The 16,524-nt window shown below is 47.7% G+C and overlaps 1 protein-coding gene across 1 annotated transcript in view; it reads left to right on the top strand.

The window, feature by feature from the left end:
- The first annotated feature begins 1,013 nt into the window (after nucleotides 1-1,013).
- Nucleotides 1,014-16,524, top strand: part of LOC308463728 (uncharacterized protein) — a 38,565-nt gene continuing 23,054 nt past the window's right edge. Inside the window, exons 1-13 of the mRNA XM_080982317.1 lie at nucleotides 1,014-1,180; nucleotides 1,722-1,964; nucleotides 3,615-3,700; nucleotides 4,394-4,548; nucleotides 6,369-6,499; nucleotides 6,673-6,797; nucleotides 7,750-7,920; nucleotides 8,640-8,747; nucleotides 9,683-9,829; nucleotides 10,886-11,296; nucleotides 12,177-12,414; nucleotides 14,030-14,250; nucleotides 14,791-14,979. Of these exons, the coding sequence (XP_080838443.1) occupies nucleotides 1,873-1,964; nucleotides 3,615-3,700; nucleotides 4,394-4,548; nucleotides 6,369-6,499; nucleotides 6,673-6,797; nucleotides 7,750-7,920; nucleotides 8,640-8,747; nucleotides 9,683-9,829; nucleotides 10,886-11,296; nucleotides 12,177-12,414; nucleotides 14,030-14,250; nucleotides 14,791-14,979 (2,074 nt within the window). The 5' untranslated portion in view covers nucleotides 1,014-1,180; nucleotides 1,722-1,872. The remainder of the gene's footprint in view (nucleotides 1,181-1,721; nucleotides 1,965-3,614; nucleotides 3,701-4,393; nucleotides 4,549-6,368; nucleotides 6,500-6,672; nucleotides 6,798-7,749; nucleotides 7,921-8,639; nucleotides 8,748-9,682; nucleotides 9,830-10,885; nucleotides 11,297-12,176; nucleotides 12,415-14,029; nucleotides 14,251-14,790; nucleotides 14,980-16,524) is intronic.

Genomic DNA, 16,524 nt, shown 5'->3' with positions numbered 1-16,524 from the left:
ATTTATTCTGGTCTGGAAAAATTGTCTGCATGAACCATAACAAGGGCCGTAACCTGTAACAGTTATCTGCCACTGCAGCCTTTATTACTCAAATATTGGATTAGATACCAATCACAACTGGATGATAAGCCTCTGGGGAAAAAACAAACAACCTACTATAATTGGAGCAGTTTTTAAAAACACTGTACCTTCAAGTGTTTTTTTTTATGTGCAACTTAGCTAGTAATGTGCAGCACCCTGGGTGGTTTTCAACTAAGTTTTACTCTGAGTATTGTCATTGAAATAAATGAAAATGACTGTTACTGTAGGTCCATTAATTTCAGTGGGTCTACTCCAAGTGAAACATAGCTGAATACTACCCCCTACGTCCAGGGATGTGAGAGGTGGCGTTTCTGTGTGGGTCCTTTCTGGTGGATGAGTACATGCGTGGCTGGCCCAAGACATTTTGCCACCTGTAGCAATGGATAGGATGGCACCTCCTGCCTGTTTCATGTACACAGAAGCTGACTGGACTGACAGGTGTCACTTACTGGTGTTGACCTATAAAGTCTTACACAGCTCAGGACCCCAGTGCCTTAAAGAACCACCTCTCCCCATACAAACCATCCCAGACCCTGTGCTTGTCATCTGAGGCCCTTCTCTATGTCCCACCTCCCTGAGAGGTTCGGAGGGTGACATCTAGGGATTCACCCATCCTTAGAGTGGGGTGTGCTGTTGTGCCAGACCTATAGTCTTTAGGCCTCTCCTTTTTGGCTCTAAAGGTCACTTTTCCTGGGCCACAGGAAGATGTTGTCATCTTCCTGCATATGGGGTTCTCTGTCAGGGGTGGGTTTGAGATGATGGACTTTGTGAACTATGGGTTAAAATTAAATGGTCTCATGTCTTGAGACCAATCCCCCATGTCTGGATGTTCTGAGATAAGGGTGCCATGTGGCACTGGGTTACCATAGCGATACCAGGGAGGTCAAGTGTATGACTTGCTGAGTCATTTCATGACTACGTGTAGAGATGGGTATCATAGTCTCTAGGACATTGCATGCCTTGCTGCTGTCCTGTTTGCGTGTCAGGAGCCTGAGTCAGGTGTAGGTCTGTAATAAAAAACACCAGTCTCAGTGAAGTTAACTCTTCATTCAAAGAAACTAAAACTACACAGTCCTAGTGATGCCAGCAACTCTTCTCAGTAAGTCTTGCCCCAATGAGCCAGTTGTGAGGACTGAAGGTCCCTGTCTTCCCTTCCTCTCTGGTCCCCCCCCCCCCAAGCTATTGGAGACTGCATCTAAGTGCAGCCAATCTCTCCACTGATCTTTTCATTTCTCTGTGTTTTCTGGAAGACTGGGGGTGGGGAGCACATGTCTGTCTCCTGGCCCTCTCTCCTCCAAAGGGTCATCTAGCTCAACTCCCTGCAATGCAGAATATGCAGGTTGCCCGTACGGGGATCAAACCCACGACCTTAGCATTACCAGCTCCTCGCTCTAACTAACGGAGCTGAAACAGTGGTCTACCTAGTCCATGGAATAGCACTGGATTATGAGCTTGTTTCAGCGTTAAGCTTAGAATCATGGAATTGTAGAGCCCAAGGATCATCTAATCCAACTCCCCACAAGTCATGAATCTTTCCCCTAATGCGGGGCTCGAACCCACGACCCAGAGAAGAAGAGTTTCATGCTCCACCAACTGAGCTATCTCAGGTTGAGAAATGACAGATTGTTCTCACTTTTCAGGCTAGTCTTGGAAAGGGGCCATCTTTCGATATAAATCTTTTGATATAAAGTCAAAACATCAAAGCCTGCTGCTCCAGGGTCACTTAAAGCAGCTTCCGTCGTTCCTGCTCCTCTTGACGCAAACAGGATTTCAACACATCCAGTCGAGTCAATGCAGCCATTGTTCACTGATTTTTCGGCCTGGTACATTTCCCCTTCTTCAGACATCTCACTGTCAGTGCATAAAAGAACCATTCATTCATGGTAATGCCCCAAAGTATTGTGTCGGTCAATTAGGTGAGGTGCTCTTGTCTTATATGAGCCTTAGGATTGCAGCGTTAGACTCATAGAATCGTACGGCTGGAAGGGACTGCAAGTGTCATCTAGTCCAACCCCTGCCATGAGATTAATAGTCATCTAGTCCCACCACCCTGAGATTAATAGTCTCATGTTCTACTGACTGAGCTTTCATGAAGCAAAAGCAACTGGAAAAAAATTCAGCATCAGAATCATACTGCTTCGGAGAGCTAAATAGGTGTGATAGCTCTGTCAGTAAAGCACAAGGTGCTTCATCTCAGGGTTGTGGGTTCAAACCCACGTTGGGCAAAAAATTCCTGCATCCCCAGGTAGGACAATGGGAAAGCTCAGTTGGTAAGAGCATGAAACTCTTAATCCCGGAGTTGTGGATTCAAGCCCCATATTGGGCAAACGATTCCTGCATTGGCAGGCAGAAATTCAACAGGGGCAGCTGTCTCCCCATCCTAACCAGATGATGTTCAACAAAGCTGTTGAGGTCTGCCACAAAAACATCGTCATTCTGCCAAAGGGCCACCATTCTGCTCTCTTCTTGACCAAGGGAGGTGCTGCTTTTGCCTCATCCATTTTTTCACCTGTCCGGCTATGGGTGTTTTTGGTGTGTGTGTGGTCCCCCCCCCCCCCAGTAGTTATTGTTTTTGAGTCAAAATTTATTTCCTAATGCCTTGTTTCACCCCAGCACTGATCATCACCAGTAGACCATGAGACTCTTCATCTCATCAGAACTAGACCATTCTGTGATCTATGACCAGCAGCAACAACTAGTAACAAAAGGCAGGCTGTATTTCGGCCTAGTGGCTGGAACCTTTAAACCAAGCCTGCCTAGAGTTATCAGTTGCTAGGCAGCGCCCCAAAGCAAGCGGGATTTTTGGGTGTGTGTGCGATGCTGTGGTCGTTGCCACTCTCTCTTACATGCACATAGGAAAGGTTGCCTATTTCAGACCCCTCAACTGCTTCTCAACCATCCTGGGGTTGTGTGTGTGTGTGTGTGTGTGTGTGTGTGTGTGTGTGTGTGTTTTGTGAGAGCACAGAGGCCATTTTGTAAGCATCCATACTGGATGCTTTAACCACTCCTAGAGTCTTTCTGCTACAGGGCAGCTCTAAAAATTAAGTCAGTCAATATATATGGGGAAAGCCAAGTGTAACTTTGAGAAGGATCTGAAATACTTCCTTTGAAGCTTGAATTTGTTTTATTCTGGATTGTTTGATTTTTTTATGGTGGGGGGTGGACCATGTATTCCTTGGAGGAAAAAGTAGGATAAAAATGCAATAAATAAGCTCTTCTGCTTACATCCTTAAGAAAGCTGGAGGGGCCAGCGAGATGGAGATGTCAGTTGCCAGCCTGGTGCCCAGAGATCTCCACGTGGTCACAATTGGACCTCTGCCCATTGCAAAACTCACCTGGGGAATTTTGAACACTGCTGGGTACAGATACCAGAAAAGTTGCTACATTACCACATGAATTGGTAGCATTGAATTGAAGGCATGAGGAAGACCAGTATGCAGTCTGTTCCTTGACAAGGTTGGAACATGTCCTGGCAGGGGATGGAGATCTCCTATCCCAGAGAAAGACTAACTGTGATGTAATTTCGATTTTAGGGTGATGGGGTCAGCGGCTCTAAGGAGATCAGAGATGCATCAGAAGGTAGTCCGAGTCGTGTTGGGGTTGCTCTTCGCCAGTTCTGGTAGGAAGTTCCTGGAGGAAGACAAGAGATAAAAAGTGGGAAGATCACAATATTTATTTCAAGTGCCCTGGCTTTTCTTTCTTCTTCTTATGGATGCAACTGAGCAAATTCTGAGTCATTTTATCTGTGGATAAAATTATGAGGTGTGTGTGTGTGTGTGTGTGTGTGTGTGTGTGCAAGCAAAAGTCCTAGGTGTCAGAGTCAACCCTTCCAAAACTGTTAGGCTGGCAAGGCAAAGGAGATAAAGGCTGTCTGTAACCAGCAAGAGCAGTTCTCCTTAGAATAATAGAATCATATATTTGGAAGGGACCACACAGGTCATCTAGTCCAACCCTCTGCAATGCAGGAAGTTGGAGTTATTGTTCTTTTTTGCTCAACTGAGGTTTTAAAGCAGAGATTGGATGGCCATCTGTCATGGATGTTTGAGTGGAGATTCCTGCATTGGAGGGGGTTGGGCTAGATGACCCTCAGGGTCCCTTCCTATTCTATGATTCTGTGGTTCCCAGACCAGCAAGCAGGCCCAACCCAAAAGCATTTCTAGTGCCCAGGAACACCATCTGACATGCCCCTTCCCTCCTTTGTCCAAATCCCCAGCTTTGAGAGGTGGGAACAAGAAGCTACTGTTTTGAAAGTTAGAAACAAGAAGCTAACATTTTACTGATTGGGAAAATGCCACCTTTCCTTTCCACACAGTGCTGGGGTTGTGCCCCCCAAGGTGGATCCTGTACAGGAATGAGCTTTGCCTTTACATCCCAGCTGGCTCTCTTGTTCTGTCCTGGAGTGAAGCCAGAGTCTTCTGCAGGGACCAAAAGGCAGACCTGGTTGTCATCAAGGATTACCACAAGCAGGTAAGGATTTTGCAAGCTGCAGGCTGGGAATGCTTTAGTTTGGGAGGGAGGAAGCGAGGGAAACCACACTTGAGGATGACTGCCTGGCATAGAATCCAGATCTGACCCAGGTATGGCAATGGCCAGGTGCTCTAGGTGCCGTGTTTCATTTCTGCTTTATCTTTTAAAGGAAAAATCTCAAAGTGGTTGACAACCCACTAAAACATCCAATCAAACAATCCAGAAGGGGGAAAAAATTCAAGCTTCAAGGAAAATATTGCAGATCCTTCTCAAAGTGACAATTTGCTTTCCCCATATTTACTGACCAACTTAACTGATAAGAGTGGTCCCATAGCAGAATTTCTTTAGGAAGCCAGTGTGCTGTAGTGGTTGAAGAGTTGAACCAGGACCTGGGAGATCAGGGTTCAACTCCCCATCAGCCAGTCATGAAGCTAACTGCGTGACCTTGGAGTCAATCACAGACTCTTAACCTACTTCGCAGGGTCGTTGTAGGGATTAACTGAGGAGGAGGCGAACCAAGAGATCTCTGCAAAATGCACCCGGCACCTGGCGAATTTCTAACACTGTTCAGAACCCTTTTCTATTCTGCACCCAGTGAGGGCTCTTGAGTCCCAGGTCGGCTAGGTCATTTCCTGAGCCCAGGAACATAAACAGCTAGTGCAACTAGCTGAGCATTGTCTGCACTGACTGGCAGCAGCTCTCCAAGATTTCATGCAAGGACGCTGCCCCAGCGCTACCCAGAGATGCTGCCTTCTGCCTGCAAAGCAATTGCCCTAACACCAAGCCATGGCCCCTTTCCTGTAGAAGTCCCTGGCAGAGACTGTTGGGAAAGTGGCGAAAGTTATGCTGCCTGCCTTTGCTCCCACTGCAGGACAGCTCAGTCGGTAGAGCATGAAACTCTTTTTTTAAAAAAATATTTTTTATTACAAATTTAAACAAAACATATTATCTTAATACATATCCTCCTTAATTCCCCCCATTCCCCCTCCCCCCATAAAATAACGCACCCTCCCCTCCCCCCTGACTTCCCTCAGCTCCAGTCTCTGGTTTCTCTACAAATACTATTCTCTGCATATTACAAAACTGTATAAATCCTTAATTTATCTGGCTGGTTATTGTCCATAAAAAGTTTGTGAGTGTTTATTCAAAACCTGCCAAGGAGTCCAGTTCACTTTGTTGTTTCTTTAAGTACTTTGTAAAAGGTTCCATTCATCATTAAAGTCACAGTTATCCTTGTCCCATAGTTTATGTGTCAATTTTGCCAATTCTGCATAGTCCATCAGTTTCTCTTGCCATAGTTCTTTAGTCGGGGTTTCCTCATTCTTCCATCCTTGTGCTATTAAGACTCTCGCCGCCGTTGTTCCATACATGAATATATTTTTCAGCTTCCTTGGCAGGTCTTTTCCTACAATCCCTAACAGAAATGCTTCAGGTTTCTTAACAAATGTTAGATGGAACATTTTCTTCAGTTCATTGTATATCATTTCCCAAAACCTTTTAATTTCATTACAATCCTACCACATATGATAAAATGTCCCCTCCTTTCCCTTACACTTCCAACACACATTTGAACTGGTTTTATACATTTTACCTAACTGCACTGGAGTTATATACCATCTATACATCATCTTCATATAATTTTCTTTCAGCAAAGAACAATCTGAGAGCATGAAACTCTTAATCTCAGGGTTGTGGGTTCAAGCCCCACATTGGGCAAAAAGATTCCTGCATTGCAGGGGTTTAGATTAGATGAGCCTTGGGGTTCCTTCCAACTTAACAATGTTATGATTCTGTGATTTTATTATGCTGCCTTTGCACAGATGTTCCTGACGGAACTCTCAGACAGCGCCCGGGAAAACGCCTTGCACTACTGGATCGGGTTAGCATGGCGAGAGGCAAGCAGTCAGCTCGCCTGGGTGGATGGCACCCCATTATCGCAGAGCTGGTACAGGTAAGAGAACCTTGATGCGTGGCTCTGATGGCAGAGGGCTCCAGTGTGGGGCTTCAACCCACAACCCCAAGATCAAGTCTCCTGCTCTGCCGACGGAGCTATAAAAGTGGTTTGCTAAGAGATCAGAAGCAAGTTCTTTGCTTTTGGATCTTGAACTCTTTCTGCTTTATCAGAAACTGGCTCCAAGGCCACCCCAAGAAGGAGCGTTGCACACAGCTCGTGGGCATCTACGCTGGCCAGTGGAGGGACTGGGATTGCGGTGCCAACGTCTCCTTCATCTGTGAGATGCCCATGAAAGGTAAGAGCAAAGGGGGTGTCTCCTTCCCAGCCTCGACATTCAGCAGCCAGCAGGAGGCATAATGAGGGAGGCTTTAGAAATACTGCATTTTGCTGATGAATGGAGAGAGCCAACCCCAGCAGCCCTCACTAATTTTAATAGTAGTAGTATTTATATCCTGCCCATCTGGCTGGGTTTTACCTCCCCAGCACCCAGGGTCGGCATGGAAGGGGTCCCTTGACGCTTCAAGACTTAGTAGCCATTGACAGGCCTCTCCTCTGTGCATCACACTGTTGACTCATGTTATGCTTGTTGTCCACTAAGACCCCTAGACCCTTTTCACATGTACTACTAGTAAGCCAGGTGTCCCCCATCTTATATTTGTGCAGATGGTTTTTCCTACCAAGGTGCAGAACCTTACATTTGTCCCTGTTGAAATTTTGCTTGTTTGGTCTCAGTTCTCCAATCCGTTAAGGTCATCTTGAAACCCGATTCTGTCTTCTGTGGCATTAGCTACCCCTTTCATTTTGGGGTCATCTGCAAATTTGATGAGCATCCCCTCAATTCCTTCATCCAAGATGTTAAACTACAGCGGACCCAGGACAGAGCCCTGTGGCAGCCCCCCTTTCCCCCCAGGATGACGAGGAACCATTAATGAGCACACTTTGGGTTCAGCCAGGCAACCAGCTACAAATCCATCTAACAGTTTCCTCGTCCAGCTCACATTTTACCTGCTTCTTCACAATAATATCATGGGGGATTTTGTCGAAAGCCCTGCTGGGGGAAGTGCAAAGGGGATCTCTGGATTTCAGGAGGAGAAAGTGTGGAGGAGAACGCTGGGTGGATGAAGGGGAAATAAAGGCAGTGTGAGGAGTTCACCATTTACATTAATCTAAAATGTGGACCTGCCCACCAACTTCATAGCTGCACCTTCTTGTACCTCTCTCTCTCCCCTTGTGCCTTTCCTGTTTAGATGCCCTCCCTGGCTCTGTGAGGAAAGTGTCCTTCCGCTCCCACTGCTACGCCTTCCATTTCCCATCCTTCCGGGAACTGAGGTCATGGAGAGAGGCCCAGTCTTTTTGCCAGGAATCTGGGGAGGGCCTCACAATTGTTGGAGATGAGGAGCAGAACACCTTCCTGTCAGGTGAGGGATGGAAGCAGCAAACCAGTAGCCAAGACAGTAGCATTTTGGGCTGATCTAGCTGGGCTCCTCTTAGAATAATAGACTCATAGTTGGAAGGGACCACAAGGACCATCTGTCTAGCAGTCCAACCCCCACAATGCAGGAATCCTTTTTGCCCAACACAGGGCTTGAACCCACGAACCAGAGATAAAGAAACTCATGCTCTACCAATTGAGATATGTGCTTCTTATTAGTTTTTTAAGTGCCCTTGGGGGATGGCTGTTGCCATTTATCTCTTTATATTTTAAATATTTTGGGGGCTGCTTTTCTGGGCAAATGCCCCTTTAAAGATGCTTTCAGTCAAAAGCAGCAAAAAATGAAACTAACAGTGGAGATTTTCAAAACTTAAAAGAGCACCTGTACCCAAATGACACCCTCAGAATAACTCTCTTCCTCCTCCTCTTCAGTTGGTACAGTGTGGTGCTGATAATGCCAAGGTTGCAGGTTTGATCCCTGTATGGGACAACTGTGTATGCCTGCATTGCAGGGGGTCAGACTAGATGACCCTCGGGTCCCTTCCAGACCTACAATTCTATGATTCTATGAGATGGTGGCATTTATTGTCCCCATTCAAACTGGGAGGTAGTAGTGATGGTTTTGCACTGGAAGAGGGTGCGGGGAGCTGGCCATCTAATCCTTACCAAGAAACATCTGTGATGGTTTCTCCTTTTCCTCCCCAGATGCCTTTCCTGAGGACGGCTGGCAGATGTGGATCGGGCTGCGCTTTGGCACCTCATGGAGGTGGAGCGACTCGTCAGCCCCCCCAGCCTATTTCCGGTGGCATCTGGGTATGTTGAGTCCAAGCATGATCGCTCCTGAACAGAAGGGTCACAGCTGGTTCTCTGTGTCAGAACTCTTGGTTGCCATCCAGAACTGCATAAAAACTAGAATCATAGATTTGTAGAGTTGGAAGGGACCCCAACTCAACCCGCTGTAATGCAGGAATCTCAACTCAAGCATGATGACAGATGGCCATCCAACCTCTGCTTAAAAACCTCCAAGGAAGGAGAGGCCACCACCTTCTGAGGGGGTCCAATCCTCAGTTGAACAGCTCGTACTGCCCTAAAGCTGTTCCTAACATTTAGTCAGAATCCTCTTTCTTGTAACTTGAATCCATTGGTTCAAGTCTTACGCTCCAGAGCAGGAGAAAGCAAGCTTGTTCCATCTTCCATGTGATGACCTTAAGATATTTGAAGATGGCTCTCATCTGTCCCATCAGTTTCCTCTTTTTCAGGCTAAACTTACCCAACTCTCTCTACTGTTCCTCATAAGACTTGCTCCATAAGACCTGGGGCTCTTTATTATTTTATTGCCCCTATTTATTTATTTATTTATTTATTTATTGCATTCATATCCCACATTTTTCTACAAGGAGCTCTTTCCCTCCACCCTTAACCCCCTTAATCCCCACAACAACAATGCCCAAATTAAGATTTGAACCCTGGTCTCCCCCAGGCCCTAGTCTGCAATACCACATTGACTCAGCTGGGGTTCCTTCTCCACACAAATGGGCTCTGGGATGGGGTGTTGAGGCTGGGGGAACGGTGTGGAATGGACCTAAAGTTCTTGCCCATTTCCCACTTGGGGTGGGAAAGAAGTGCAGGAAGTGATCATGAAGGTAGCATTAGGAAGAGTGTTGGGACTTCCTGGAGACAAGGTAGGAGGCTGTAGCTAGAAGCCGCTCATATGGGCTCTTACAACCCCTGGCTGCTCTATTCTCTAGGAAAAGCCCCTGAACAGGTGAAGGACCAGTGTGTGGTGCTAAGTCTGCAGCCCACCAATATGGCCCAACATGGGACGTGGCAGACCAGGCCGTGCAATGAGCGTCCTACGACCGAAATAACAGGATTTGTCTGCCAGCACAGATATGGTGAGTGCCATAGATGCTCAAGGGCAACAGAGGGGCCGCAGACAGGCTGGAGCAGACAGAGAGAGAGAGCTGCCTCTTAACTCCTCTCTTCTCATGAGTGGAGAAAAGGGGAGCTAAAATCACAAAGCAATTTGCAGTATAAAAGCACCACTCAGGTGTGAAACTGTTGGATTTTCATCTGAAATGCTGGACATCATCTCAAGGAAAGCAGCTGATAATAATGATAGCGATAACGATATCGGTAACGGTAACCAGAACTGTAACCATAACCATAACCGTAACAGTATGATATCGATTAACGATAACGATAAACATAACGGTAACGATAATGGTAACGGTAACAGTAACAATGTTATTAATTGTACTCTGCTCCAGCCACTCTGAGATCCAAGGAATTGCAAACCCCTAATTAGCAAATTCCTGATAAATTAGGTAGAAAGACTAGAGGAACAGGCTATGCAAAGGGCTGGCAACAAACCTGTGAAGGACTGAGCTGACAGTTTGAGACAAAATCCCTTTCCAAAGGCTTTTATGGGAAATCTTGGAGGAAAGCCCTTATGTAGGGGGATAGCTTTCATCCCCTTGAATTATAATTATAATTATAATTATTTAAATTATGTCACCCTTATATAAATTATATGCCACCCTTCATCAAGATCTCAGGGTGGTTTACAAGAGGCAATTCAAAAAAGGCATGCTCATTTTGATTTCAGAATCGGCATTTCGTTTCGTAACTGCATAAAATCCTTCTGAAAGATAAAAGAATTTGGTTTCTGGGACAAGTTTGGGAACCTCAGATTCCACATGTGAATTTTTGTAGGTCACTGCCCCTCCCACTGCCTCGGCAGGGGGTGGGGGGAGAGGCAGTGGCTGAGTGCTAGGGGGCTGATCCAAAAGGCGGGTGGGCTTCTTGTGGGATGGAGTCCTCCGAGGCTTCCTCTCACAGGCTCTGAATGAAATGAGTGTTGGGAGTCCTTGAGTCGAGCTCCACCAATAACAGCAGGCTCCTCCGCCTTCCCTTCCCTGGGCCTAATTTGCTCCCATCTCTGTTGCCAGATTTTTGTGGTCCGCCGGAGCCTGTGTACTTTCCCCTCCCTGGAGGGATAGGTCCGCATTCCACAGCTGATGTCACCTTCTCTTTCCCTGGTCATTCTTCCTGCACCCTGTCCTTGGCTGGCCTCCATGCCGATGCCACTCATTTCCGACTAAGCCTGGAGTCCAATGCCACCCACGTGCGTGGCAGTGTCACCACAGATCTCGGCGGCTCCCTGGAGCGCAAGAACTTTTCTGGGGTGCCCTTTTCGCCTGGGCTGTTCAGCACATGGAGCCTCTTCACTTACCCTGACGGCCTCGCAAGCTTCTTGGACCACCAGGAGCATTTCCGTCTCTCCAGCGCCCAAGACATTCCCTTTGCAAACCTCGGCTCCTTGAGGATAATAGGAGCAACCGTGGCCAACGCATCTCTAGGTAGGTTGGGGTGGATTTTTTGGGGGGGGACACACAAAGAAGAGTCCCCCTTGCTTTTGAACCAGCAGAAGGTGGGCAAACATTGATGTTTCTGTAAAGAGACATGGGGGGGGTCCCTGCAGCAAGCCGCTTCCACCTGGTTTCCTTGGAATTCATGTCAACAGAGGCCAATGAAGTTTCTGCACTGTCAGGTTCTCTCCTTGACATATATCTGCTAGCTGAGCATGATAGTCAGAAATCTGCAAGCAGTGCAACCTTTCCTTTGCATGTTGCAAGACTGCCAGCTTTTTCTTTCTCTTTTTTTGCATGCACAGACACCATTTTCCATGCACAGACACCATCACCTCCATCAAGGGGGGGGGGGCAGTACAACCAATCATGGTGTAGTGGTTAGAGTGTCAGGTTTTGGACCTGGGAGATCAGAGTTCAACTCCCCACTCAGTCATGAAGCTCACTGGGTGACCTTGGAGTCAGCCGCAGCCTCTTAGCCTACCTTGCAGGCTCGTTGTAGGGATTGACTGGGGGGGGGGGTGAACTATGGACTCCTTGGAGAAAAAGGTGGGAGATAAATGAAATAAATAAGCCTTTCTGCTAACTTGCTTGCATAAGAAAGCTGGAGAGTCAGGTGGAGATCACCAACCTGGTGCCCAGAGATCTTGACGCAGTCGCAATTGGACCTGTGCCAGTCTCAAAGTGTGACTGACCTGCAGCCCACCCTCTCAATTCCCTCCAAGTCCACCACTGATTGTTTCCAGGAATAGCTGAAGAAGGGCAGGAAAAGGCTACAAAGGCTTTTTGTGCTTTCCCAGAGAATCTGCAAAGGAGGGTGCTCACATTGTTGGGTAAGTTCAGAGGCTGACCTCTTTGCCTTCCCTTCCAGAGTATCGCCTTTCTTTTGACCTACACTTCCCCAGCAGTGGCAGCAGCCTGCAGCTGGAAGATGCCATACGCCGCTACCTCAACAACTTCACCATCGGGCTGTGGGTTCGAAGTCAACCTGCTGCTGCTGCCACCAGCTCCCGCAAGATGTGCCTGGTCAGCTATGCGCTGAAGTGGAGGCAGCCAGAGTTTGCCCTCTTCCTCCTCTCCCCCTCTGGGCTGGAGTTCCACATCAAGGGGTAAGCAGGAGGTCCCTCCACTGGCAATGATGGTTTTAAATGATGCTTCCCTCCCAGCTTTTGGTCTTGGATGTGGTTTTGAGGTTTTATGACATTTTATACGTGGTTTCTATACTGTGTGTGTATAATGCTATATATTACATATCTCCACAATTATATGATTCTATGTCCTTTGCTGCCGCTCTAACTTGGGCACCAAAATGTTTCGAGCTGGTGGCGCAGCCCTCTCACCATCCCAGTTGCCAGGAAGCCACTAAGTTTCTTTGTACTCCAAATGTTCATTATGTGAGGGGGATAGCTCAGCTGGCAGAGCATGCGACCCTTAATCTCAAGGTCGTAGGTTTGAGCCCCACATTGGGAAAAAGATTTTTGCACTGCAAGGGGTTGGACTAGATGACCCTCATGGTCCCTTCCAACTCTATGATTCTATTATCCCAGTTCCCTGTATTCTTTGGGTGTGGGAGGGAGTCGTGTGCTTTAATTGTGCTTGATGTGGATGTGGCCTCAGTTAAGGAGAGTTTCATCAACGAGCCACCTATCAAGCAATTTACAGCAATTCCAAAATTATAATTTTTGACCTCATGACTATAAACGATGTGATCTGAACAAGCCAGGAAGCTGGCATGAAATGTATTCTTTGAAATGCATTTGCTGATTTATCTGCACACATCCCAGCCTGAGCATGGAAAGGTAAAAGTGATCCACAGTGATCCATGCGACGGTCATCTCCAGGCTTGACTACTGTAATTCGCTCTACGCGGGGCTGCCCTTGAAGCTGTCCCAGAAACTCCAGCGGGTGCAGAATGCTGCAGCGAGGCTCCTCACGGGGTCTCTGACATGGGAGCATATTCACCCAGTGCTTTTCCATCTGCACTGGCTCCCGGTGGAGTACAGGGTCAGATTTAAGGTGCTGCTTTTGACCTTTAAAGCCCTTCACGGCCTAGGACCCTCGTACCTACGGGACCACCTCTCCCGGTATGCCCCATGGAAAGCCTCAAGGTCCATAAACAGCAACACCCTAGTGGCCCCAGGCCCTAAGGAAGTTAGATTGGCTTCAACCAGAGCCAGGGCCTTTTCAACACTGGCTCCGGTCTGGTGGAACGCTCTGCCTCATGAGACCAGGGCCCTGCAGGATCTGATTTCTTTCTGCAGGGCCTGTAAGACAGAGTTGTTCCGCCTGGCCTTTGGCTTGGAGCCAATTTGATTCCCTCCCTCTCTTTCTTTTTTCTTTTCCTTCTCCTCCTGCGATGAGGCTACGTTTTAATATTTTAATGTTTCAGTATTTTAATGCTGTATTTTAATTTTGTTTTTAAGTTGTAATCATTCAACTTGTTTTTATTATTGCATGTAAGCCGCTCTGAGCCCGGCCTTGGCTGGGGAGGGTGGGGTATAAATAAAAATTATTATTATTATTATTATTATTATTATTATTATTATTAAAAGGAGAACCCAGATAGCTCAGTTGTTAGAGCATGAGACTCTTAATCTTAGGGTTGTGGGTTTGAGCCCCATAATGGGCAAAATATTCCTGCACTGCAGAGGGTTGGACTAGCTGACCCTTGCTGTCCATTCCACTCCTATGATTCTATCACTTCTTCCTGGTTTCTCTTTGCAGGTCAGTGATGTTCAGCGGCTCCCTTCTGGGCTCCCTTCTGGATGGATCCTGGCACCATGTGGCCGTCTCGGTCTCCAGCGCTCCTGGCTACCCGTCCTTCAAGGTCTTCGTGGATGGATTTCTCTGGGAGCCCCACTTCGCTGAGAGTAGCAGCTTCCTGAGGAAGGGGCTCTCCCTTGGGGGGAAGCTGATAATTGGACAGCTGGAAGTGGGCAGCAGAGGTAAGTCCCTCCTTTGCTCAGAGGCTGTAGGCTTGCCCTGTGGCTGTAGTACAGAAACCCCATATAAAATGTCATAAAACCTCAAAACCACATCCAAGACCAAAATCTGGGAAGAGAGCATCATTTAAAACCATCATTGCAAGTGGAGGGACCTCCTGCTTACCCCTTGATGTGGAACTCCAGCCCCGAGGGGGAGAGGAGGAAGAGGGCAAACTCTGGCTGCCTCCACTTCAGCGCATAGCTGACCAGGCACATCTTGCGGGAGCTGGTGGCAGCAGCAGCAGGTTGACCTTGAACCCACAGCCCGATGGCGAAGTTGTTAAGGTAGTGGCGAATGGCATCTTCCAACTGCAGGCTGCTGCCACCACTGGGGAAGCGTAGATCAAAAGATCCCCCCTCAAAGGCTGGGCCCATAACGAAGACTTGGGGGAAAGCCGTAGCCCCTCCATTTCTCACCTCCATGCCCCCACATCACTGGTCCTCCTCTCTGGGCAATAAGGGGCTCTTACCACATCCCTGCATGTTGGGGCTGCATTGTAGGGACCAGCCTCTTTGTGGGAGACCTGAGTGAAGTCAACCTGTGGGACCGAGCCTTGCCCGAGATTTCCATAAAGCAGCTGGCAGCCTCAAGGACTCGGTGGAAGTTCCCTGGGAACGTGGTGAGCTGGAGCACACTGGTAGCAAAGAAGCCTTCCTCTGTGCAAATCAGCACTGCAAGCCAAGACCCAGGTAAGTGGTAAGTGGGCTGGTGCAGCCAGATATATAAGCTAATCGCCAAATGGCACCTTAAACCTAAGTTACAGTCGCCGCAATGGAATGCCTAGGCACCAACTCCCCCCCCCAATGAATATTGTTTTTGTTTTCGTTGCTATCATTTCTATACCGCTTTATATTTTAAAGGAAAAATCTCAAAGCGGTTGACAACACATTAAAACATCCCATCAAACAATTCAGAATAAAACAAATTCAAGCACCTAGGGAAATATTTCAGAACCTTTCAGTGACATTTAGCTTTCCCCATACTTGTCGACCAACTTAATTAAAAGAGCTGCTCCATAGCAGATGTAAATCTATGAAGCCAGTGTGCTGTAGTGGTTAGAGTGTCAAAACAGGACCTTGGGAAAACAGGGTTCAGATCCCCAGCCAGCCAGCCATGAAGCTCATTGAGTAACCTTGGAGTCAGTCGCAGCCTCTTAACCTACCTCACAGGGTTGTTGTAGGCAATGACTGAGGAGGGAGTGAACCATGGAGTCCTTGGAGGAAAAGGTGGGCTATAAATGCAATAAATAAGCTCTTCTACCTACCTGCTTGGGACGCGGGTGGCGCTGTGGTCTAAACCACCGAGCCTAGGGCTTGCCGATCAGAAGGTTGGCGGTTCGAATCCCTGCGACAGGGTGAGCTCCTGTTGTTTGGTTCCAGCTTCTGCCCACCTAGCAATTCGAAAGCACATCAAAGTTCAAGTAGATAAATAGGTACCACTCCAGCAGGAAGGTAAACGGCGTTTCTGTGCGCTGCTCTGGTTTCGCCAGAGGTGGCTTAGTCATGCTGGCCACATGACCCAGAAAAACTGTCTGCGGACAAACGCCAGCTCCCTTTGCCTATAGAGCGAGATGAGCGCACAACCCCAGAGTCGTCCACGACGGGACCTAACTGTCAGGGTATCTTTACCTTTACGTTTACCTACCTGCTTAAGAAAGAAGGGCCAGCCAGATGGAGAGGTAGTTGCCAACCTGCCATCCAGAGATTGCCACGTGGTCGCAACTGGACCTGTGCCAGTCACAAAACGTGCCTGGCGCCTGGCGAATTTAAAACACTGGATGAAGCCCAGGAACAAAGGGGGGGTGAGGGCAGGCAGCAGCTTGGGCTACTAAGGGGACTGTGTGATGTCACCATGTGACCTTCATCTTGGGTTGTGGGCAGCAGCTTTTAGCTCCTGTGAGACATGGGCTCCGAATTGACAGGAGATATGAAAGCTATCTTCAAATATCTCAAGGGCAGTCACATGGAAGGTGGAGCAAGCTTTGTTTTCTCCCACTCTGAAGGGTAGGGCTCAAAGCAATGGCTATAAGTTACAAGAAAGGAGATCCCGACTAAGCATTCTGTCATAAGGAGTGCTCAACAGTGGAATGGACTTCATCTGAAGATGGTAGACTCTCCTTCCTTGAATGTTTTTAAGCAGAGGTTGGATGCTTGAATTGAGATTCCTACATTGCAGGGGGTTGGGCTAGATGACCCTCGGGGTCCCTTCCAACTCTATGATTCTGTGATTCACCA

This window comes from Podarcis pityusensis (genome assembly GCF_964106645.2).
Source record: "Podarcis pityusensis genome assembly, chromosome: 15".
NCBI lineage: Eukaryota > Metazoa > Chordata > Lepidosauria > Squamata > Lacertidae > Podarcis > Podarcis pityusensis.
Note: the sequence above shows the minus strand (reverse complement) of the source record. Positions and strands in the feature narration are given on the sequence as shown.